This window comes from Aythya ferina, assembly GCF_964211825.1.
Source record: "Aythya ferina genome assembly, chromosome: 1".
Taxonomy (NCBI): domain Eukaryota; kingdom Metazoa; phylum Chordata; class Aves; order Anseriformes; family Anatidae; genus Aythya; species Aythya ferina.
In genome coordinates, this window is record NC_140296.1 from 150,136,903 (window position 1) to 150,162,882 (window position 25,980).

General features: G+C 43.7%; 1 protein-coding gene across 2 annotated transcripts in view; it reads left to right on the forward strand.

The window, feature by feature from the left end:
• The first annotated feature begins 2,115 nt into the window (after positions 1-2,115).
• CRY1 (cryptochrome circadian regulator 1) overlaps positions 2,116-25,980 on the forward strand; it is a 37,787-nt gene continuing 13,922 nt past the window's right edge. For both annotated transcript variants that reach the window (XM_084524855.1, XM_084524856.1), the window contains exons 1-2: positions 2,116-2,412; positions 22,337-22,445. In XM_084524855.1, the coding sequence (XP_084380981.1) occupies positions 2,255-2,412; positions 22,337-22,445 (267 nt within the window). In that variant the 5' untranslated portion in view covers positions 2,116-2,254. The remainder of the gene's footprint in view (positions 2,413-22,336; positions 22,446-25,980) is intronic.

Consider the following 25,980-nt stretch of genomic DNA (forward strand, 5'->3'; position numbering starts at 1 on the left):
GCGCTAGGAAGCGTCTGCATTTGAATAGCTTTCAGGAGAGAATGAGTACAGTAAATGTGGAAAAAAAAATCAAATTCCTTTGAAAAATTGATCGTTTTGGAGTGTTATTACGGTGTCAAAGCAATCAGCGTTTGAAATTTAGGATACTTGAGTGCCTGTGCTCTGATGGGAAGCCAGTGATCCTATTGACTGGCACCCTGCACCGCAACAGTTACCATACGCATACACCATGCAGGAATCAGCCCTCCTGCTTCCCATAGCGAGGTGTTAATCTCTGCTATTCCACCTATTAGAGGAATTCTATTAGTATTTATTTATTAGATTTATTACTCTGCTATTCTATTAGCCTGCACAGTCTAAAGACTACTTTACTTTTAGTTTTTCTACTCTTTTTGAAAGCAGCACACTGAAAGATCTCTTCAGGATCAAATCCTAGTGAGAGGCAACATCGATGTGATCACGGGGGTTTCTCTTTTATCTCTATATTTTCTTCCATGTGATCACTGCACCTATCACAGAATGCAACAATAAATGTGAATATGCAGTTGTTGGATTAATAGGAGTTTGCTGGTGGTGCTTTGAAGCGAAATGAGCAGTGATGAATCAGCATCCTCTAAGTGTTTTAAGCTGTATCTGCATCAGTTCTCAACTAAACTTAGAGTAATAAGTCATGTGAAGACACATGAATAACTTCTAGAGTAGACAGGTATTCCTAGGCATATTAGCATTTTTTTAAACTAACTTGAGAACTGCATGTTCACGTCCTTCATACAGGAAAAACCATTACTGTTCTTTCTGGAAGTGCTTCATTGTCAAATACACTTTCAATTCTCTGATCTAAGCATGAAATAAAACTACTGCAGAAAGAAACTGCTCTACAAACCCAGTTCACGGTTTGTTTCCTACCTAATTTGGCCTCTTCTTGCAGATAACTAGTGATAGGACTAGAGGGAATGGCCTCAAGTTGCACCAGGGGAGGTTCAGGTTGGAAATGAGGAGACATTTCTGCTCAGAAAGAGCGGTCAAGCACTGGGGCAGGTTGCCCAGGGAGGTGGTGGAGTCACCATCCCTGGGGCGTTCAAGGAAAGGTTGGACATGGTGCTTGGGGACATGGTTTAGTGGGTGACATTGGTGATAGGGGGAAGGCTGGACCAGATGATCTTGGAGGGCTTTTCCAACCCTTAATGATTGTAATTGCAGTTTCAAGAACAGTTAGTGCTTGTGAGTACGAATGACAGGAAGGCATACAGCGATGTTAAGAACAGGGGCCATAAAAAGCACTTTTAATTTTTAAGGTGATATATTTCATACTCAACTCTTCACATTTGATTCTCGTAATTTCACACCTTCACGTTATCTTTTTTTTTTTTCCCTTCTAACCCCTCCCCACCCTCTTGAATGTTGTGACCACAGTCTGGGCTAAATTAGTTAGCCTAACTAGTTAATCAAGCAACTTCTACCACTATGACCCTATTTTCTCTTCCTACTAACTCGGAGAGCCTCATTCCCTGGCGATTCGACATTTTAATTAACATTTTGACTAACGTATCCTTCACCTTCCTCACACCCGACCTGACCTAACGTGGGTACCCTGCTCGGCGCCGAGCGGCGCTTTGGCACGGGGGGCACGCCAGCTGCTATTCAGCCCACAGGACGATGCTTTATATGTTTATTTATACATTTATTTATGCGTTTATTTCTTTATACGTTTATTTCTCCGGTTACGAAACCCGGGGCCGGCTGAGGGGCGGTCCCGGGGGCTGCCGGGGCGGGGGGGGGCACTGAGGGAGCCCCGGGGCCGGGCCGTGACGCAGCCGCTTACATAAACCAAGCTCCGCCCCGTGCGGGCTGAGGCGAGGGAGGGGGGACGCACCGCGCATGCGCAGAGCCCCCGCTCCCCTCCCTCCCGCTCTCCCGCGGCGGCAAACACACTTCAGAAACGTGAGGGCCGGCGGTCACGTGGGGGCGGCGGCAGCCAATGGGCGGCGCGGGGCGGGGCTGGGGCGGTGGCGGCGGCGGCGCACGGGCAGCGGGCGGGCGGGCGGCGGCTGAGCACGAGGAGAGAGCGCGCGCGCGCGGCCGCCTCCCCGCTCCCGCGTCCCCGCTCCCGCGCGGGAGATGCGGCCCCGCCGGGCGGCCGCCTCCGCTGGGTCCTAGAGCCCGCCTCCTCCCCCCTTCCCCGGGACCCTTCCCCGGTGGCCGGGCCATGAGCTCCCGCTGAGCGCCCCCCCCGGCCCCGCCGCCCCGGGTCGGGATGGGGGTGAACGCCGTGCACTGGTTCCGCAAGGGGCTGCGGCTCCACGACAACCCGGCGCTGCGGGAGTGCGTGCGGGGCGCCGACACGGTGCGCTGCGTCTACATCCTGGACCCCTGGTTCGCCGGCTCGTCCAACGTGGGCATCAACAGGTGGCGGTGAGTGCCCCGGGGACACCCCCGTGGGGGTGGCCGGGACCCTGTGGGGCAGCCACGGAACAGGGTCGGGGTGCCCGTGGCTCTGCTGCCCCTCGGGATCCTTTTTTCCAGGTTTTAGGATCCCCACTTTCAGGTTTGTAACCCCCCCCCCCCCGCCCCTCCCAGGGCATCGCTGTACCAGCACGCTGACATCCCCCTGGGTGCTTCTTTGCACCTCCACTTCTGCTTGCAGTCATATTTCTGCCCTTCAGAACAGAAATATTGCACATTTCAAAAGTTCAGCTTGATGGTTATTCCCTTTTCGCCATCAAAAATAAGGCTCATGCAACCAAACAATTTAAAGCTTCCTCCCATACCTGATGTCCACGATGCGCAGTTCTTCTGTATCAGCTCTTTATTTTTTAGGTTGTCTTCACAGCAGCAATTTATTTAGAACAACAAGTCCTAAAACTTCAAATGTCTTTGTGGACAAACTGCTGAAGTTTTAAAAGAATGCAGGCAATTGGAACAAGCCTAAGCACTAAGGAAATCGCACGTCTTAAGGATAATTCAGAGGTTTCTGGTGCGTTTTGCAGTGGAAATGCTAACTGGTGCTAGACCATTTTTGGTTACATGCTCTGAGCGAGTGAACGATGGACAAATGTGAACTTTGATCCTAGCAAGAGGAAGTTCGTGTCTTCAGTGCTCCAACCCCGCTTCTTCAGTGACGACTTGGTGTGATCTCCAGCCAGTGCAATCCTTGAGTGCATTTCTGTCAAGTGTTTCATGTGCTTTTGCTGGTTCGTTTACTTTAGTGTAGTTCTTGGTGTTCTAGAAGACGGTCCCAGCACTGTGTTATGCATCTGAAGAGCACCATCTTCTTTAGCTGCTGGTTAGAAGGGGTGGGGGTTTTTGGTGGAGTTTTTCTGGTTTTGTCTGTCTGTTGTTTTTTTTTTTTTTTTTTTTTTTTTTTTTTTTTTAGAAGAGGGGCATTTTTCTTTCAGCCCTCTTTATTTGTCCCCCCTCCCTGCCACCACTTCTCTCCCTGTATAAATAGAGTTCTCCAGAGGAGGGTAAATTACAACTGTGCTATCCAAAGCACTTCAAACAATCTCCAGGGACCTGAATGCCTTAAGGCACTTGCCGCACATGGATTTGAGTACAAAATACCATTGCTTTCATAGCCTGGTTTTGTGAGATCATCAATTTTTTCAAGTTTTTAAAAAAACCTTAACTTTTATAGAATAACTGGCTCCTGCAGATTTTTCTTAGTGATTTAAATAAATCCTTTTTCAAATTAATAGTTAGTAGTTTGGACTGAATCCATTTTAGGTTCCATTTTAGGTTTTAATGAGCTATTTTTAACCAGCGGTAATACACACACATTCATAGTGTGCAAGCTCAAGGCTTACAGTGCGCTTTTTGGGTTGACTGTCTCATTCAGCACTTGTAATTGATGAGCAAACGCTATCTTCTTGCTCACTGGATGACTGTGAGCAAGATACTTATGCACATGCCTGTATGGCAGGGTATTGAATTGGTTAAAAACATGTATTTTTTGAGATTAAGAGCAGAAGCTCCTCAGCATTTGGGGCGTGAGTCAAATGTAATCTTCTACTGGAGTTTACCGTGATCTTTCCTTAGTTTGAGTGGGTTTACACCGAGAGTTTATGTTCTACCGAGTTTGTGGTTCCAGTGACCTGGGAAAAACTCATGTCTGTCGGAGTTCAAAGTATGACTAACAGAATGAATGTGAGAAAAGTGGTGTGAGGATACTAAAACCAGGAGGCTTACCTTGCTAAAAGCAGTGCTGTACCTCTGCGGAGCCACCGATTACGGTTCATTTTAAAAATGTACTTCAAGTCTGGCAAATAGCAACCTTTAATACATAGGTGTTTTCTGATGAACTTTTCTCTTTAAACAGTCATGTAACACTCATGAGCTAATATTTTTGTGTAATTGTGCTATTGAGCAAGTCTAATTACCAAGCAGTCACATGGCCTTACTGACCTCCTTTCTGCTGGCATTCAGCCTACCTGCTCTAAAATCACGAATGCTACGTAACAAACGCGAGGGCCTTCCTCAGCTTGTTTCATCTTTCTGCCTCTCTTCTGTTTCTTATTGTTCCTTCTCTCAAGCCCTTAAATGAAGGTGACGTGCTTTTTCTATAGAATGAGTTTTCCAGTATCATAAAGGATTGCGTGAGAGAATTTGCTTAGTAAAAGTAAGTTGTGATGGAGAAACATGGAGGGGAGATGCTAAATAGAAAATTGCTCGTATTTTGTCATTTTCCATTACATTTTTGGCACCAGAAGCATCATGCATCTAACTGTGTCTACAGAATAGGCAAAGAATGTAACTTACATTCTCTAACAAGTAACCATTACATACTTAAGAAAAAATGTCTGTGAGTACATGTGAAGAGTTCTTCGTATTAAGGAGAATGGGATCTCATGTGAACAGTGTCATTTAGGGGAGGGTTTCCTTTATCCCTGGTTTTAGTACAGAATGGCATTTGATCATAATACATAAAAAGAAATGCAAACATTCCATTAGTTGCTGGATAAGGATTTACTTTGGCTAATTATTTACTTTTTTTAGTTTGTTTTCTTGAGTCTGCATGTATGTTTTTGATATGCCAGTTAAAAGGTTGGCATGCAGCAATGGATTTATCCCGATGGGTAATCTAATCTCTCCAATCCTTGATTTTTCCTTTTTAAATTATTCCTGAAGAGAAGAACTCTACATTGCTAAAACGGGAGAAGTAAAATTCATTTCATATCTGGTAGGCTTCCATGAGGATATTGATGTGTTCAACATCCTGCATTTCTGGTCATTGCTGCTGTTATGGCAGGCAGTTGTGGTGATTTAGGAGATGTGATGCTTGTACCTCAAAGTATAATTAAAACTAAAGACTTGAACAACAGAAAGCATCATCCCCTGCCAAAAAAAAAAGTTTAATTTCCAGGGCAATCACTACAATTCATGGAAATGGAAGCTTGCTTTTAAAATTTAATACTTGGGTATCCTTCTGAGACATCAGCCAAGATTTACTATTCTGTGCATCTTGTTTTGAAGATGTGCTTATACTTTCAAGTCACATAGGTCGTGGTTTGCCATATAGAGATCTGTTTGATGTGGGATTGCTGAAGCAAGTTTGTCAGTGGAATTATTTTTGAGTGATTTCAGCATTAAACAATACTGTCTTTGTAATTGAGGCAGGCAAAATATGTGTATTGTACTTCGTTAGGTTTGGTGACAAATGCTTGGCGTGGAAAAGGGAAGGCACCAAAATAGTTTTGATGGATATACCTGCTAAAACTTTTAGAGAGCATCCGAAGGATGGCTACAAAGGTGGTGAAGGGTCTGAAGGGCAAGACGTATGAGGAGCAGCTGAGGGCCCTTGGTTTGCTCAGCCCCGAGCAGAGCAGGCTGAGGGGAGGCCTCATGGCGGCCTGCAGCTCCCTCACGAGGGGAGCGGAGGGGCAGGCGCTGAGCTCTGCTCTCTGGGGACAGCGACAGGACCCGAGGGGACGGCATGGAGCTGGGACAGGGGAGGGTCAGGCTGGGGGTTAGGGAAAGGGTCTGCACCCAGAGGGTGAGTGGGCACTGGGACAGGCTCCACAGGGCAGGGGTCATGGCACTGAGCCTACCAGAGGTCAAGAAGTGTTTGGGCAGCGCTCTCAGACACATAGGCTGATTTTCGGGCAGTGCTCTGTGAAGCCAGGAGTTAGAGCTAACGATCCTTGTGGATCTCTACCAACATGGGATATTCTGTGATTTTATGAGCATCCCTTCAGTTTCATGTTGTAACACTCAGGGTGAAAATCTCCTCAATTTATGAAATGTTCAATATCAAGCCAATCACCTAAAGCATTCGCAGAGACGACAAGGCTCATGGTTCTTCAGATACGAAGCTAGACGTGCAACAGGTTGGGGAGAAACGTTAGTCTCATGTATTCTCTAGGTATTTTGGGGTTTCTTTTATGGGGTAGGTTGTTTGTACTGAGCTCTGCTGAATGTGTAGCAGGTCCTCGAGCGAGCCCGTGTTTCTGTGCCCTGTTGCAGACATACCTGTCGTGCCTGTCAGTGACTTGCGTCAACCCCAGCTCAGTGTGCAAATGGGAGAACTTTTGTCCCGCCAGCCCTCTAAATTAAGGATAATTAATCTGTAAATTTCTAAGTCTGTTATTGAAGAGCAGTAACTTACTTTCAGAGGTCACTTATTTAGGTTAGACTTTTATGGTACATACTGTTAGGTATAGGATGCTGGAGGGCTTCCCCAGTCTAAGTAGCCCACCTGAAAGCCTCATTTACCCCAAAAGTGCCCGAAGTTTGGAGATTCCCTCTGTCATTCTTGGTGTTTTACGATCTTGTCCTGTGATTTGCAAAGTACGTCACTGAGCCACACTGACGTATGTACTCGCAGCGTTAATCCCGCACTGTTGATGAAAGGGCTGGGTCCACCCTCTCGTGATACCACGAGCACACAGCCCTGTGGCGAGCCAGGTTAGCTCGGCTTGTCCAGAAGGGATGAATCACGGGTTTTGGTGGGATTAGGTTATGCCACGAAAAGGTGGTGGTGGTGGTAGTGGTGAAGGGGCAGGAGGGGAAGGCCGCAGGGTGACTTGGCTCCGGGCTGACGTGACCGGGTAACTGTAGCCTGCCCTGTTGGCATGTGGAGTAACCACTGGGTGTTTTCTGGCGGGTGATTATTGGCTTCTAATGTGGTTTCTCCATTTGTTGACACCCTTTGAAGTTTTATGGTCAAATAAGTGTTGGCCTTTTTACTGCATTAGGGAAAGGCCTGATTTATTTTTTATCGTACTGTCAGAAGGTGAGAAACAACTCTGCTGGCTGAGAAATTACGCTATGCTTGCTGGTTTTCCTTGGTGAAAGGCTTTTATTTCCAGATTCTGTAACGTGCGTGCTATTGAACCGGGCAACAAGTCTGTACTGGCCGGCCAGGGGAGAGCAGGTGGTGCTGCAGACCAAATCTTATATAAAGTGCTCGGTACGGTGTTTTTTTCCAGGTAGCAGTTGTTACAGGGCAGAACAGTTCCAGTCAGCGCTTACACAAGTTGCTTGCTGGCCGCAAGAAGGATCTTGAAGGAATCTAATTCCTCAGGTAAAGAAGTTGTGAGGTTTTACAGACCTGGTTTTACACCATGACTCCCCAGGTTTGAGGACCGCAAGAAAAGGTCTGGGTAAAATGTTCGAGGTGTGTGAGAGGAACGTGTGGACTTTGTGACTGAGGCTGAGGGACAAGTGTCTAGAAGAAAGTCCATACGCTTACTTCTCTCCCTTCTCTTAGGACCAGAAATGTGTTTTTGTTTTATTTTACAGAAATAACAATAAACCACATTCTTTATTTGACTGGGGGAAGTAATCTGCCTGCAGCTGGTGCTGTTACCTCCTCTGGTGACAAAAGGGAGATGGTGACAAACCCCACTGGTGGTTAATGTGAAAACAGCTTTATTAAGGCAGTCAAGAACACTGATGTTTTTTTTAATTGATCAATACATGGCAGTATCAGTGAATTCTGCATCAGCTCTTGAAAGCAATTTTCTAATCTTTTCGGTCATTTTTATGTAAGAAAGTGTGTTTTCCTCCAGTTTGTGAAAACGTCTTAATTCCTCCAAACGGCAGATACTCTTGAAACATTTCATTATGCAAATGTTGCAGACAAAGCTGTTTGGTATCGTTCTGCCATCTGAACTGTTTGGTTTATAATCTACAAAATGGAAGCCTTTATTTTCAAGGAAAGTGGTTCTTTTCCATAGCCTCTCGATTCCTGGCAGGCTTTCAGGTCAGTTATATAACAAGTGATATGAGGAAGGTCAAGCTGCCAGTGAAGTCAGCCATTTTTTTTCCCTGTAGAAGTTGCACTCAAGTCTGTGATGCATTAATCTGGTATTGAAGGAAACCCCTCACTTTAGGGCATTTTGTTACCTTCCCGTAGTGAAATAAAAAGGCAAACGACAGCTTGATTGTGTAAGTAACGCGGGAGTATGTGGCTTTGTGTTTTGTAGGCTTAGTATGTTGCACATCATGTTTTAGCAGATTTAACAGCAGTGCCTGTGGTTACATCCAGGGAAGGATTTGATTAGTGGGGCAGGAACTTCATGGTATTTTGCTGCAGTACACTTAGGTTTTCACAACTCTAATTTAAATGTGGAGCAAGGTTAGTTTATTTGTTTCTACGTACTTATGGCTTTCAAGTTCTTTGCAATCTAGGACAACAGGTGAACTATAATTGCAGTGTTCTTCTAACCCCGAAGCCTCCATATATTTTTCAGGTCACCTTTAAGCAGTTGCTTCCACTACTTTGGAATTCAATGTGCATGTGAATGTTGCTTTTTACAGGGATAAAAGTTTAGTGGGGGTGAAGGATTGCATAGAAAGGTCTGGGGAAAATAGGGCAATATTGCAGTCTTCTCTTTTGAGTGTGTAAATGGAGGCACGCAGCAAAAATCTACATGTATATCTGTATTTTTGGAGCAGTTATAAATCTGTGGGGATACTGATTACTAACGATGAGATGTTAAAAATCAACACTGTAGCTTTGTTAGTGTAGGCAATAGTTGAGCTGCAATGAACCTAGCTTCTTAAAATACACACTTTTTTCTTGAACTGTGTACGGGGATTCTTTTTTTTAGTTGTGTTAGTATTCAAAGGGTCTGAAAGGCTATACTGGCTCTACTGAGTAGGAAATAAGGATTTCATAATCTGGCTTCAGAAAGAAATTCAGGTGTCAAAACTGTTGGACGTTAATCTCTTGAAAAGTGCTAACACAACAGGTTTGCTGCAATAGAGTGGAGCCTGGTCAGAGTGCCAGAGACGGAAGGGATTTCTTCAGGTGAACATTGATCCAGACAGTCACTGTGCTGTAAGTCTAATTCTTGAGATAACAAGCGTGTGATGTCGTTTGCATTTGAGCTTTTGCATTATGCGTTGCTTCCTCCTGTGACATAACTGAAGTAACTTTCTGGGCCTGCTGTGGAAACTTTTTTTTTTTTTTTTTTTGCCCTTGTGGTCCTTGATGGGTAGGAGAGCATTGCCTTTCCTGTTCAGTCACGCATCTGTAACACGTGTTTGTAGGTTAGGCTCTTGCACAGCCACGAAAAGTGAAAGCTGCAAAATTCTTACGCCATGAGTTTAAAATGAAAACAAGAAACATTGGGGAAAAAAATATCTTTTCAAGCTCAAACAAGGAAGCTATGAAGTATGAATTCAGGTTGTTACTGATTCTTCAGTGATGAAGATGAAACATCTACAGCATGAGCTACTTAGGAACAACTCCTGTCATGAAAACTTAGACTTTTCCATCTGCTATCTTTATCATGTTTGCATTTTAAAAGCTTTGTTAGTACATTTATTGTGATTTGCTGTTTTTCTAGGACATGTGGCACGCTCTATGTCCAGGTTAGCTGCTGCAGTTTGGGTTCCATAACTGTTCAGGTGCTGGGAGACAGACCCAAATGTGTGATGTCTCACTCCAAAGTGTGGAATCCATGGCCTGGGACACGTATTCATTTTACAGTAAAGAGCCTGTGCATTTCAGCAGTTTCAGAACTTTGTTTCTTACAGAATCACAGAATTTCTAGGTTGGAAGAGACCTCAAGATCATCGAGTCCAACCTCTGACCTAACACTAACAGTCTCCACTAAACCATATCCCTAAGCTCTACATCTAAACATCTTTTAAAGACTTCCAGGGATGGTGACTCCACCACTTCCCTGGGCAGCCTGTTCCAATGCCTCACAACCCTTTCAGTAAAGAAGTTCTTCCTAACATCTAACCTAAAACTCCCCTGGCTCAACTTAAGCCCATTCCCCCTCGTCCTGTCACCAGGCACGTGGGAGAACAGGCCAACCCCCACCTCGCTACAGCCTCCCTTGAGGTACCTATAAAGAGCGATAAGGTCGCCCCTGAGCCTCCTCTTCTCCAGGCTGAACAAGCCCAGCTCCCTCAGCCGCTCCTCGTAGGACTTGTTCTCCAGGCCCCTCACCAGCTTCGTCACCCTTCTCTGCACCCGCTCAAGCACCTCGATGTCCTTCTTGTAGCGAGGGGCCCAAAACTGAACACAGTACTCGAGGTGCGGCCTCACCAGAGCCGAGTACAGGGGGACAATCACCTCCCTAGCCCTGCTGGTCACACTGTTCCTGATACAAGCCAGGATGCCGTTGGCCTTCTTGGCCACCTGAGCACACTGCTGGCTCATATTCAGCCGACTATCCACCATCACTCCCAGGTCCTTCTCCACCAGGCAGCTCTCCAACCATTCCTCTCCCAGCCCGTAGCTCTGCTTGGGGTTGTTGCGCCCCAGGTGCAGGACCCGGCACTTGGCCTTGTTGAACTTCACGCAGTTGACCTCAGCCCATCGGTGCAGCCTATCCAGATCCTCCTGCAGAGCCTTCCTACCCTCGAGAAGATCGACACGCGCATAGCTTGGTGTCATCTGCAAACTTACTGAGGGTGCACTCGATGCCCTCGTCCAGATCATCGATGAAGATATTAAAGAGGACCGGCCCCAGCACCGAGCCCTGGGGGACGCCACTAGTGACTGGCCTCCAACTGGACTTGGCTCCATTCACCACGACTCTTTGGGCCCGGCTATCCAGCCAGTTTCTAACCCAACGAAGCGTGCGCCAGTCCAAGCCACGAGCAGCCAGTTTCTTCCTTCGTGCAAATGCTAGCAGTCTACTTACACTGTAGGTAAAGGATAAACTGTGCTGCCTTTGCCTGTCTTGTGGAATACGTCAATGGTGGGAGGAAAACGCAAGTCCTAAGTAAAACGAGGAAGTGAGTTGATTTGCAATGAGTTTGCCCAGTTATTCAGTAAGTCCCAGATAACTGTGAAATTAGCTCCAGATTATGCTTAGCTGCAATTGAGGGAGGGGCAGAAGAATCCTCATGATTCTTGTGATCATGAAACATGATCGCAGTCTGCACAGTCATGATTTTACCATGCACTGAAGATGTGCAACACCATGGGAAGCTTATCTCGGTTTTGCAATCTCTGCACTTCTGAAGTATTGGAGACGTGCACAGAGAACAGTGGGACTCCAGTTTATAGAGCAGCTGGCATTAAAAATAGTGAATGATTTGTTCTCCAATACATTGGATTAATTTAAGAATAGAGAAATTTTCTTTGCAGTGTTCTCTTGAGTTTCCTCTGAGTTGAAATTTTGACTTTTGCTTATAAATTCAGTGGCATCAAATGATTTTTTTTCCTTTTTATTTTTTATGTACTTGAGAATAAAGTTTTTCTAGGAGCATTTTTTGTGTCTAGTCAGGTTACAGTGACTGTTTCTTAAAATAGCTATCATAAAGTAGAAATATAGAATAACACAGCTTTTAGCATAGATTGTCTGCTGTTGTTTCCCTTATTCCTCTCATGGGAGAGGCATGACCATAAATTTGTAAACTTTCGACGTGCATTTAAATCAAAATACCTTACAGAATAATTTTTACCATCCATGTTTCAGGGGGGTCTCTGGATGGAGAGGAGACTGCATTTTGGTTGTAGTCTTTGAGTTCACTACTAAGCAAGGTTCGTAAAAAAAAGTTGAAACCATCCAAGTCTTACTGAGGGTGATCAAGCTAAAGGATGCTACCTGAAGCATTTATTTTGTACAGGTTGCCTAGGGATGATTCCTGTGACTTTCTGACAGCATTTTTCGGTAGATGGCAGGCTTCATAAGATCTGCTTTACTGTGCTTTATCTGTTTCTTTTTAGACAGTGTAGCTGCTTGCTATTTACTGCTATTATGCATTATATCCCAAACCTCATGAATGCTGTTTTGTGTGACTCTATAGGTCTTCATTTTCTTTTCTCCAGCACATTCTGTAACTGGTATGACCTGGAAACATTTTCTGATGCGTGTTTTCTTTAGTTCATGGCAAAGTTCATGACTGTTACGTTGATAGTTCAGCTTTCATTGTGGTACATATTTCCTCTTTTATTCCAAGGCTTTCGTAATCTCAGGAGACCCCTGTAAGAGCTAGTTTTGACCATATACTCATGGCATTTCTCAGTGAGCAGATCTCGTCATTTCTGTATTTGACTGAAGTTTCCTTTCTGTAACCCAGTTGCCAAGAAATTCACTGTTAAGTATTTTATTTCAGCGGTGTTGTTTTTCCAAACCATGAAGAAATTCAAGGGCTGGTGAGGATGTGGATCCTCCTCTTCGTTACATTTTAGATTTTGGCCCCCTGCATTTTTTTTGTTTTCAAATATCACTCCACCAAACATACTTTCTCACTGCCAGCTCTGAGATTTCGTTAGTTTGCCAGAGAAATGTTCTTCAGTGCTGCATTTACTGAGAGTCTTACCAGAGTTCTTTGCTCCTTCTATAGGAGACAGCACAATAGACCTTGCAGTTTTGGCACTGGAGGTCAGGCTTTCGAACTGAGAAGTGTTTCTAGTGATCAGATGCTGCTCTTGCAGCAGCAGCCTTTCTGGGTCTTAGGATTTCACTTTTTTTTTTTTTTTTTCTACTTCTGCATCTTTCTTCCAGAATCCGACCTTTGCAGATGCTCTGGCTCCTGTTGTACTTCTTGTCCAGCATGCTGGTAAAGTTAAGGAAAAAAAATCTTTTTTTTTGCTATTCTTTTTGAAGAGAGTGCGATTTGCAGGAGTATGATCACTAGCAATGATGTGTTCCCAAGTGAAAGCGTGGGGGAAACTTGAAAAGCTTTTCCACTCGCAGTGCCGTGTTGTCATCGGTTCCAGTGTTCTTCCATCTCAACTTAGAAATTTTTAAGAAGACTTAAGGTAAAATAGGCTTTGGAGGGATTTGGTGCATGGGCTTTGTTTTTCTGTTTGTTGTATGAGCTGTGCCATTAAAACTCAAGTTTTAATTCGGATGGGCTACGTGGTAATGCATAGCTTGCCTTTTGTATTTCATCTGAAAGTGTTAGTTTCTCGTGCTGAACTCCTCCAAATTTAACTTGACTGTCTCTTTCCCTTTGCCGTAAGGTTAATGGTCATTAACAGCAACAATAAACAGGAAATTCAGAATTTGTCAGCATTACTTCCTGGGTTGGGGCTGTGCCTCTCTCTGTTCCTGCTGCGCTGCTCGTGCAGGGTTAAATGTGGATTAGAAAAGTATCAGCTTTACCACTCATTAATAGAGGTTTTTGTCTTTTGGTGCAGATTTAATATTGCCTAGCCCTCTAATTAATGATAACGTTTATTAGCTTTAGCTTGGCAGCAGTGCCGAACCAGCCTGTTTACAGAGAAGACTGCTGCCAGAGATCGGCGCTGGCTGGGGACACACCGTCCACGGGTGGCTGTTCGTTTTGATGGCTTCCCATTCTATTTTTTGTCTGCTCCCCGTTTTGTATGTTGGCTTGGTGCTTTTTGAGCTCGGGTTAGATTTCACTTAACCTTTTGGTAGTTGCCCTGCAAACCGCAACGCCGAGGAACAGAGCCGGTCTGCTGCCTGTAAGTGCTCGGAGGCTTTATCTGCCTTTGTTGGGAATAAAGTTCACCGGCGAGTTATAAATCTTCCCGCAGCCCTTCCGAAGGGAACTAGAATTTCAGTTCCTACTACAAGAGTTGCATGTAACTGGAAAAGTAGGTCATTGTGGCAGGGAGTAGTCCAAACAGCGACCGGTTGCTGCAGCAACGACCTACTTTAAGAAACTATTTTTGTTGATTCATATTGAAACGTTCTCCTTACAAACGGTGTAAGGAAATGGTCGGGTTGTGAGCAAGGTAGTAAGGAAAGCTGCAGAGTCTGAAGACCTCTCGTTTCTTTAACCCCTCCTTGGTCTTCACCTTGAAGTTTGGGGATTAAAGCAAATGCTGTTTGTTTTCCTGCAGTTTGACCTCTAACGGGGAGGCTCTGCATAGCAATAATACCTGCCAGTGGGGACTGAGCACGGGGCTGCTTCAGAGGCTGCAAACGCTCCTCTATCACTTTCATCTATAGAAACAGCTTTATAGCACAAAAAAAAATATATCTATATACTTACAGTTTCTTAAAAAAAGAGTATCTATTCTGGAATGCCAGTGCTTTGTCTGCTTGGTGTCCTACTGCTCCTGTTGTTAACTGCTTTGTCTTCAACCAAGGTTACCCACCCACCTTCAGGAAGGTGGGCTTGGGGTGGCCTGTCCCGTGTCCCCCCCCATTTTTGTCTTCTAGCTTGCCGTGCTCCCTTCTGCATCTTCTGTGGTGCTGTTGAGTCTGCTTCTGGCACAAGCAAGCTGGAAAAAATGCGCTGATCGTCTGGGGAATGTTGTTTTCCAGCTGCCTACCTTCATTCTTTAAACAGTGAAAGAAAAAGATTTGTGATAGTGGTGGTCTTTGGTAATTTCTTCTTTTCTGAAAGGAATGGGTAGACAGGTAAAAGACGTATGTGTATATATATATAAGTGGTTCTTAAAGGTTTCATTCTGCAGAAAATCATTTCTGAACTACTCTTACTTCAGAGATGAGTGAGCATCACTTTTTACCGTGTAGTACAGTTCAGTGGAACTCTACAATAACTTCATTTGGATTAATTAAATTTGGTTGCTTTGAGTGAGGTGTTTTATGTTGGTCCTTGACCTTGGTGTTGGCCCTGCCCTTCACTGAACTGCTGCTGTTGTGGCAGATGAAGAGAGCCTGTTTATCTGGAGGTTATTTGATCTGTGTTTTTTTTTTCTCTCCCCAGCTATTACGCCTTGAACCAACTACATTTCAGTTTCTAGACCAGGGCTTCCAGTAGTGAGCTCGAGGCATCTTTTCTGTCAGCTTTAGACTTCGGCCTGGAAGTCCCTGGCAGGGTGAGGCCAGCCACCACCTCCGTTACTGCTCCCAGGCTAAGAAAGCTGGGACAAGGAACGGTATTTCTGGACTGACACAGCTTCATAAGCAAAGCTGCCTCAGTTATTGGGGGATTTTGAGTTTTCTTAAAAACATGATTCTTTCTAAATGTGTGTTTTTCTTAAAAATGTGAGGAGATTTTTCTCCGTTTTTACCTTGTATTCAGATGTAAGTGGCTAATTTCAGTTTTGAAGGACCAGTTCAGAGGCTTTTGGCCTTCTTGGCTCCTGAGACTAGCAGTGGGAGGTTAGGGTGATGCTGAATGTCGGGTCAACGTAAGGCCAGCACCACAGAGATGAAATCCAGTCAGTTCTAATGAATACTTTCAGGAATACCTTCAGATATCTTCTCTTCTATGCATGTAAATGATGTTTGGCATCAGAGAAACCAGGGGCCTTGGAATTGTACCACAGGGACCTGCAATTCATACAGTGTAGTTGAGAAATGTTTCTTTCACCCAGTGTCTCTTTTCCTGCTAAAGCTTGAAACTGTGTAAAATTTCATTAGCAGTAATTGTAACCTTAAAAAGGTCACTTGAATATAAAGAAAATAAAAACCTTTGGTAAGTAAAGGAGAGGCAGTATAGAAGGTGTCCTTCTGAATTAGACTGCAAGATGGTATCTGGCTAGGGTGTCCTTATCTCCCTTGCTCTTTTGAAACGAGCCATGGCTGTTATTTTCTCATGGACAGCGTGGATTGTGGAGAGTAACGTGGCTGAGCTACTTTATTCAGTGACAGGAATAAAAAGCAGGCCAGCTCTGGTTTAATTACATGAAGCAGCTCATTTAAATAAGAGAACTTGCATACATTCAGATAAGGAGCTTTAAACGTGTTTAAATGTGAACATGTCTGTACTGTCAAGTAACCGAGCTCTGAAATTTGCTTCTAGGTCATATTTCCCCGGGTCCATGTTGCAAATGCATTTGCTTGCCCCTGAGCTTCCTCTATGGATCCAACAAGTTTCTTTCTGGAAAGAGTCAGCATGAGGAATTGAAAGTCAAGGAATAAGGATGTTCATTTAACAGATTGGAATTAGAGGATTGGAGCAAAATAAAGGCAGAATGCATACATTAAAGAGTGGAAGACTCTAGGGAAGAGGCTTAAGCTGCAAGCCTGTCGGTTTCTTATCACCAGCAGGCTGACCTTTGTAACCAGCAAGTAACTGGAGATGTTTGCTGCCCGTTAAACAGGAATGAGCTTGGATGAGTAATAGTTGTCCTTTGAGTGTGGAGTGCTGATGCAGATCCTTACCAAGAGCAGGTATGCTATTTGCTGCGAAGAAGGGCTCGCAAAGTAGGAGCCAAATACAGATTGCTGTTTGGAGAATCTGAATGTCTCCTGTATAGGACAAGAGCCACGTTCTTCCTTATTTTGGGGAGTGCTGGCTTTGAGGTGGAAAGAAGTTATTGAGAAACGAATGATATGGAAGGAAATGCTAGCGTTGTGTGCAGCGTAAGCTAGGTTAGTGTCTTAATATAGTGGTACTGCTTGCTGAAGTTGGCATTTACCCCCCTCCATATGGGAGAAGGTCTTTACTGCTTAGCTTCAAAGAAGATCCACTGAAAAGGACTCAGCCTGAAGATGTACTGAGATTAAATTTTAAACATTGCTTTCTCCTGATTATTTTTTGAAGCTCCTTCTTTCATCCTTTCCTGAAGAGTTCAATTTATCGTGGTGGTGCTGTGTTGTTTTTTTTTTTTTTAAGATCCTCTTTCTCAGCTTTCTTAGAAATCATGAATATTTCAGCTGTACTTGGACTTGGGTGCACTTTGTTGTCTTCCCCTATCACAGCTTTGCTTTGGTTTAAAGATAAGAAGAGCTGTAAATGGCGGAGGAAAAAAGGCCAGCGACGCACTTCTTGGTTTGTTTGTGCACGGATCAGCTCGAACTGAGTTACGAAAGATGCCGAAGTCCCGGATTGCACCCTGAAGGAGCCTTTCTTCCTCCAGTGGCTGCAGAGGAGCCCGCAGGAGGCTTGTTAGATCCTGCAGGCAGCTCGCTTCGGGACCTGTTGTTGAATAATGTGAATTTTTTCCTGCTTATAAGCTTGGTATCAAACGTGGCATTGTGTATCTTTTGGGGAAATGGAAGTTGTGTGCGGTATGCACTGCAATACCGTAATGTAATCAGGCATGCCTCTATGTGACCTTGATTTGGTAATAGGAAAATGCTGCCGTGGCCTGCTGCCAAAGGATGCTGTGGAGTGTACATAACACTTAAATCCTGTCTGAGCTTAATCTTCTTATGGTTTCATAAGAATACACTGCTTGCGCTGTCTAAGACGCGTTGGTTGGTGGCAAACAGGAAAATACATTGATAAAATATTAAATATATCAAATTTGAGGTACTTCTCAGTGTCTTACACGGTTTCAGCGTTACATGAAACCTTCCTTCTGACTCCTGTAGCAGCTTATGAGGAGTACGTTTACCCAAGTGATAAGGGACTTCATAAGGTCCTGACTGAACTTGGGACAAAATAGAAGATGTGTATGAGGGAGAGGCTCAGTCGTGCTCTTCCCATGAATGAAGATAAATGTGCCAGGAGATATTAACGTGATCAGTGTCTAACGCTGTGAACTGCACTCATTTGAACACAAAAATGTGATGTACAGCGTGTAATATTTTTATTTAATCTAGTCCTTTACTAACTGTGAAAGACAAAGGAGTATCTGACAGCAAAGTTGAAAAAAATGGAGTAGGAAAATAAATCCAGCAGCCATTAGGCTGCTTAAGGTAATTCTGAGAGACAAAGTCTGGGTGGTGATCAAATATCCATAAAGCCGCGCGTCTCTTGTTTGACAGTGCTTCCCTTTGTTGGAGAGATTGAGGTTAAGGGCTTGGCTTGAGGATGGTGGTTAGGTAGGAGACATTTTAAAAGATTGGTTCAACAGAAGTTTGGATTGCTGAAATCTGAGCAGTCATAGGTAAAACGTGTAGGAACGAAACGAGTTTTAGCACAGTCCTTTTTCACTCGACTCTTTTTGTAACTTCTTCCATAGAATGAGGGAGCCTAACAAAATCACTTCCTCGTGTTGTGGTTGTGAAGTCCAAAATTCCTGCCTTGTCTGAGGTAAATTCCTGAACCTGAATTAGCTCAGGGAAAATCTGAAACTGAAGTTTCTCAATTCCTGATGGTTTAACACCACTGTTCTTGGATGCGAATGGGACCTGAAAGTGAGGTTGTTGTGTTTCAAGTCCCCTCCATTCCCAGTAACTCTCCTCACTTCATACTGGTGAGGATGGCTTCTATGGGGTTAATAATTTCTGGGGTTTCATTGTTCCTAAAAATAACCCCCCCCAAAAGATAAAACCGGGGCCTTAAAAAGCATGTCTAAAACTATCCCTCCTGCAAGTGTCCCCCTAAAGAAAAATGCTACCACTTTAACAGATTGCTACTGACTTCCTACAACCTGTTTTATTATAATCTGTTATTTAATAAATATAATTAATGTAATTACAGTTTGTATCATGTGAACCAGCTCCTGTCAGCCCCTCTTCTGATGCAGCCGTCAGCCCCCCATCAGCCTTCGTGTGGTTGGCAGCAGGGAAGTTTGTGAGGTTTTCTCGGAGCTAGGATTTCATGTAAGAGCCTTGTAAGGAATACAGTCTTCAGAAGTGTTTGTGAAACTTCTAAATATCCTTGGACAACCTGAGAAAATGTGTGTAATGCCCTTTCAGAGTGGTGTTGAAGATGGGTGTGTTTCTTGTGGTTATAACTACTTTGGCACCCTACCTGGGTTACAGTAAGTCGCCTTGTCTCCTTCTGTCACCTGTCACGCACGTACCTTGTACTTCTTGCTAGTGAAATGAACGCTGAGCTTGCCTGATAACATCATCCACGCGTCCTTCTTGTGCCTTTTTAACTAAGCCATGTCGTGCACTTTGTGGTTATTCAAGGTGAAGAAGAAAGGGCTTTCTCATTTTGATTTAGGTTGAGAGAAAAGTTGTTTTAAATTGCAGGCTCGGAAACATGCCCCCTTACTATAAAGGGAGATCTAAATAGCTCATAATTGGCACACTTTGGGGAAAAAGTGTAACAGAGTTCAAGCCCAGCTGTTACTTCACAGCTACTGTGAAGAAACTTTGCTCCAAGAGCTCATATACTGAAATGAGAATACTTTTAACGAGATGGGCGTTCCTGTTTAGGGTCAGCTCACAGGCTAATTTTCAAGTGTGTTAAGCTGAGGAGAGTACATGGTTTTGATGGCTTTGCTGAGAAAGCTCAAAAAAATCAGCACTTTAGCCCAGACACAGCAGCTCCTAATTATGTTTTGTTGCCTGCAAGTGGGGAAAACGTTGGGAAAACGTCTGTGTGTTCCTGTGAAGCACCTTTGCACGGAGCTGGTCCTTCAGAGCTATCCTCACTCCAAACCCTGTGTTAGCAGTCACGGGGAAACTCTGGAAAGCCAGTTTTATAACACTCTTCTCTTCTGGCTTGCATAATAATTCACTGTGACGGGGCGTTGAACTGAGAATTACTGTTTTATCCTTTTTCTATCGGTTTGCTTAGCGTGTGTGGGGTGTGTGTGCGTGTTGTGGGTATCTTATTACTCCTCCCTTGGCATAAACATGTATGTTACAGATGGCTCAGTAACGTGGTAGGATAGGCATTATAATGCCAGGCCCAAACGAGAGAAAGTCCTGGATCCAGAAGCTGTCCCAGGGAGTGAGGATTGAAAACTTCCTTTCACAAAGGCACAGGTTAACGTGTTGGATGAGGAAATTCTGCCTTTCAGAATCCCTGCATTCAAGTTTGATGTAAATTGTCTGGATATAGCTAAAACTAGCTGGCAATTAGCGTGCATCTAACCAAGTTGCTGGACTACTTTTCCATGTTTTAAGGTATTCAAGAGAAAGAGGAGGCACACACTTTGGTTATGGCAAGTTGCTGATGCAGCTGAATGCCTTGGTGGTGGTTGTGTCCAGACGTGGTGGTTTAGGAAGGCCCATTTCTAGCTGAGCAAGGCAAATCTCTGTGAAGGATTTTTGGGGGGACAAATTTTGTTCTCAATTTAATGAGAAAATGCCTTCAGATGCGGTATCACACAAATCCAGCTGGTGAAAATGAAGCTGAGGAGTTGCATTATTTGCTGCACTTCTTGGTAAGCGCATCTGGCCCAGCTGAAAGGTTCAAATGGGCTTACTAAAGGGCAGGTTTATTCCGAGTAATCACTCGTTGTAAGCTGGATCCGTGGGCTGAAATTCAAAAGCGGTGCTCTTTTGCATTGTTGTTGCTGCAAATGCCACAGGGTCGCTAGGGTTTAATTTGGTTTTTATCTCCGAACAATGTGCTTGCAGTGCCAGGCATTGCCCAGGCTGGGATTTGGGGTTTTGTTCTGGTTTTGTTCGGCTGGGGGGAGATGGTTTTGTGAAGCTCGTCCCCACGCCCCCTCAGCTCTCCCACTCTCTGCCTACGGATATTTAACAATTTGAGTTTAGACCATTGTTGTCTTTTTTTAAATACATGGAAGAGCTTTATGGAGATGGAAATGCAGGAGTGTGGTACGAGATAGTCGAGAGGTAAGAGGAGGTACGGGGAACCAACAAAATAGAGATGAACCAGTATTAAGGGCAAGTTTAGGGTCTTTGGATGCGAATTGAAGACTGGGTCAGTGCATGTAATCTTCTTGAATAGGATTTGGTGCCAGGTCCAGACTAGAAGTTGTATGCTGTGATCAGTTAGCAGGAAAACATTGAGAAAATCAAGGGAACTGAGATGCAGATAGGAAAAAGCTGATCATTTCCCGAGAGGCCAGTTTTTGCTTTGAAATAGTTATGGACATTTCATACGAGCAGTTTCTCTGAATACCTTTTCCCTGTATTCTGTGATTTGAAGCTTAAAATAAAACAAAACCAAATCTTTCCTGTATTATTCCAAAGTCACCTGGCACGCTCTTGCAGTTTGTCTTTATAGAGAGATTTGTGAAGTCGATGTGAACACACGTGTTCCTTGGGAGCAGCATGGAGGTGGGTGAGAGTAAAGAGAGACTGTAATTCTGGGTTTAAAAACAAAAATAAATGAAGCTGTGCTTTCCAAAGTTGATGTGGAAATGACTTAGGGCCCGAATTCTCTTTAATGGAAGCAGATGTGACCGTAGGTTAGGTTGCATCACTGAAATGACTACTGCATGGTTTCTAATGGGGTATACACAAGTTTCTTTTTAAACACTGCATAGCTTCCTCCATGGTCTCACTACCCTGCTGTTGTTTCAACCCAAAATTTAGCACAGGGAGAGAATTAGGTGTTTTGGTTTCATCCCAGTCCATAGCCGCCCTAGTTAGCTCAGGCTTTGGAGGACACCACCACCACCATAAGCAGGAATGCCCAGCAGAGAGTTCGACCAGCTCCTGATGAGATCTCCTTTTTATTCTCCACTTTTTTTTTTTTGGTCTTCCCCAAAACAACCTGCACCCATCGTTACCTGTAGTTCCTGACCCCACCAGTAATTCTTTGTGCACGTGGACCTGTCTCAACATCCCTTCTGCAACCGCCTGTTCCCCTTGAACCCTTGCAGACTTGCAGCATCCCGCTCCCTCCCTGTTCCTCTTCTCTCTGCTGGCTTGTTTGTTAAAAATCCCGGTGAAGTTATAGCCCACGTGTGTGGCACTCCTCGTTATACAGAGGGGTATTTTTAGAAATGAAGGCCAGAGGGTCAGTCATGACCATCTAGTCCCCTGGTAATGCTGTTTTTAGAAACAGTTCGGGCTGCTGTGTTGTAAGGGAGCCTTGGATTAAGTTTCGTAGCAGTATGCCAACAGCTGATTGTCTGCTGTTCTGCCGTGGTGTGCTGCTTTTTTGGGGGTGAAAAGACACTTCTTGCTTTGGTTAAGGCTTGAGTATGTTTTTAGCCAATTCCAGAACTGAATAGCGTTGAAGTAAAAACTTAAATGAGGTTGGGTTTTCTGAATCACATGCCATTGGGTATATTTAAGCTATTGAACTACTACAAGCCTAGTGTAATTAGGACATGAACACGCATGCGTGCGTCACCGAAATCTGCACTAAATACTGAAGATCTGATAATCTTTGTTGGGTTGTTCCTCATAGTTCCCTTCTTCTACTGTATCTATTGTAAAATTGTCTGGTCTGCCTCAGAAAGTCAATGTTTCTTTATACTTCTTTGCAGGTTTCTGCTTCAGTGTCTTGAGGATCTTGATGCCAATCTACGGAAACTGAACTCACGCTTGTTTGTAATTCGTGGACAGCCAGCAGATGTTTTCCCCAGACTTTTTAAGGTAAATGTTAGAAATGCATACAAATTAACATAGAGGGTTTTTTCACCTTGCAGTTGGTTTGTCTATAAATATAACTGCTAAACTTGTTTCAGCTAGGAATATTTCTTCCATGAGCATCCCTCAATGCAAGTTGCTATCTATGCAAATCCTTAACGTACTGCTGCAATTTCTCTTTCAGGTTTCTTTTAATTATTTGGATTTTGCACCCCCCTCTAAGGTGCATACCACCAACTAAACTGGGTTCCTCTTAGACCTCACAGTTCTTGTTCTTTTTCTCTCCAGAAATATGACTAATTTCTAATGGATTCCTAACTGTAGGTGCTATGCGTTACCAAGTTTTCCTTTCCAAGTTTCTTTTAAAATACAGAAACATAGTTCTGTGCACATGAATACAGCTTCAAAGCCTGACCTGTAAGAGCTGTGCTTTATTTAGGCCGGTTCTCTGGTGTGGTAACTTGGCAATTAAAAGTGGTTTGATTCTTTTTTTTTTTTTTTTTTTTTTTTTTGGTAGTAATAGGCTTATTTTTTTTTTTTTTAAAGGCAGGGGACAGGGTTATCTGTTCAATCTTTAAGTATTATTCTTGCCTAGTTTCTATGTGGCCGAGTTTTATTCTGAAGTGTAGTATATACTTGGTAACCTGCAGTTGTTCTTGATGTAGAGAATGGTAAAGTTGAACTTAAAATTGAAAATTCTCAACTTTAATTTGCTCTGATGCCTGTTCTTCACAGACTATTTAATAATATCAAAAGGCAATTTATAATTAAAGTTTTAGGCTTTTGCAGGAAAGGGTCTTATTGAACAAATTAAAACTGAGGGATTGCTACTGATACTAATTCATCTTACCTGGATAATAGTGTACCGAAGATGATAACACTATAATAGGATAGTTAAAATGAACATTTTGCAAATTGATTTTTCAAAGTTTTGTGGAATGACTGAGTTGAGGTGATGGAAATGAGCAAGATGGGGGGTAAATAAAATCTGTTTTTCCAAAGAGACTGTCTATTTGATAAGTTTAATTCTCAAGTCTGTAACACCAAGCTATTAAAATTAAAAAATAAATAAATGGATTTGGTCTTCACTCTTGTCCTTTAATTGCGAAAGTGCTGCTTGGTTGATACTCCAGCTGGTCTTTGCTTGGTTTCCACTCAGTGAAGAACTTCCTGCAGGAGCACTGGGACGTTAGTTGCTGCTTGCAGCAGCACCTGGGTATTCAAAGTGGTCATTACCTTCCTAACACACTGATTGCATTTATTAGGGACAAAGATCTTGATGCTTTGTGTGTAGCTTCTAGGTTTGAGACACCGATGAGAAGTTTTCCTACATTCTTCAGTGGCCACTTTGACAACTGCTGGTTTTTCTATTCTTAATGGCATCAGAGTGCTGCGCTTTCAGAACATTATTTAACTGCTGAGAAGGAAATGAAGATAACTTGTCATACGAATAGTATTCAAAGAATGTTCACGTCTGTTTGTCTTCTGGTTCCTCAAATTGCCAAGAATTGTCTTTGTTGTATGTCATTTTCCTCATTGTGCAAAGCACACATACAGATGGTTTTTTGCCTGAAAGAGGATAACTTCAGGCAAATAATGGTAGGACATGGTGGAACTTCTGTAAACCCTTGTGTCAGAATTCCCAGCATAGATGCTGGTTCCTGGGTGGGGAATGAATATTTCACAGTTGTTTGATAGATATCTCATTTTCACAGGCTGAAGAACAGTTTGTTCAAAAGACAGAGCACTGATCTAATTTTATCTTTGCAAAAGACCTCAAGGACTCCTAGGATGTTTCATAGAGATAAATAATTGTTTGCTTTTTTCTTTCCCACCCACTTAGAATCCCTCAGTGGAGCTTTGCACCCTTCATGTCTCTGAATTCACTGTTGTGTGTTGTCAGCAGTGCTAGCTAATAGTGCTGCTGATAGCAGCAGCAGCTTGTCATCTTGTGGAGAAGTGCACAGAGACAATATTTTTACCAGTGAATTCTGCAGGTCTTTGCAAAATTATTTTAGATTTATTTTGTTGAAGTAACTTGAGAAAGGTGTTGCCATCTGACTGCAGGGATTCAAATTCTATTAGTAGTGGACATCCATGTCGTACCTGTTGGTTAACTTGAACCAACCAAAATTTGATGGGTTCTTGCCTTATTCTCTTCAATTTATTCCAGCCTGTTCTGTATCTTTGGTGCTTTGGGACTGGCTTGATGAAGAAAACAGAATCGGGTCAATCTCTTAATTTGTTAAATGCATCAGTGTTGCTAAAAGCATCCATCACGCAGAGCAGAGTGACTTGTGTCCTTGGTGTAAGTGCCTGGCTCATGCTAACGTGATCTGGGTGTGATCACATCACACCTGTGTCAAAGTTCCTTGGCTCCTTGTGTGATGTGGCTCTGCTCCTTGGACACAATTTTCATGGCTTCCCTTTCAGTGTGCCAGAAGAAAGAAGGAAAATCAGGGAAAAAATGCTGCAAATGGTCGGGTAGTGGTTTTACACAACAAAAGGAAAAATAAATGTTGCATAAAGGTGTGGGAGGTTGTTAAGGGGTTCAGGGCCTGCTGGGTCATGGCTGGCAGACTTTGGGGTGGAAAGAGCCAAGCACTCCATAGGATGTGTGGATAGACCATCAGGACTTTACCTGGGCCTCATATAGGAGAGAGCTAGAGGGTCCAGAAGTGAAGCAGCACCCTGGGTGAGCAGCGTTGAGTACCCTTGTCTCTGGTGTAAATCCAGTTGTCTGAAATAGTCTGGCTGGTAGGTTTAAATCACCTGATTACGAGATCTGGGATTAGAAAAGTGTTCCTCTGAGTTTCATTGGCAGGGTGGCTTTCTAGGATCATTGGTGCATTACCACCTTACCAGTTTCCTCCTGTTGCACAAGGCATAGTCCCTAGTGGAGCCTTTCTTCAGTTCTTTTCCCTCATCTGTTACTGCTGGCTTGGTAGCAGCACCTGTGGGTAAAATTAAATGGCCTGTGACATCGAGGATGTTAGGCTTGATGGCATCCTCTTCTTGAGAGACAAATGTTTTGACCTTTAATTGAGAATTGGAAGACTTTCCTGTTGGGGATTTGGAACAGGAAGGGAAAATGTGTGGTGGTGTCTGGTTTTGGAGAGGGGGGAAATAGTTGCTGCTCCGCTGCACTCCCCCTTTTCTGGGAAGAATCCGGTTACCTCTGAATTAGTTTCTCTCCAAAACTTCAGCTCTGCTGTTAAAGCTGACAGACACATGTGAAAAGCTTTTCTGTAGGGCAAAGTACTGTTGTGGGAGAATGTCCAGGAGGCAGCCTGCGTCATACTTGCCTTCTGTTATGTCTCTTAAGCTACATGGATCCTGAATTGAGAGCTGAGCTTTAAAAGCTTTCACAGACGTGTAATGGGATGGATAAATAAAGGCTTCTTTGTGCATGATTCCTCTTTAGATGCCAAAGTGTTGGGCTTTAGTTTTGGGAGTCTGTACCTACCTAAATCTGTTTTGCACCTTTGTGTACTTCTGACAGCTATCCCCAGAGGGTAGCTGTGTTGCATCCTGTCCTTCC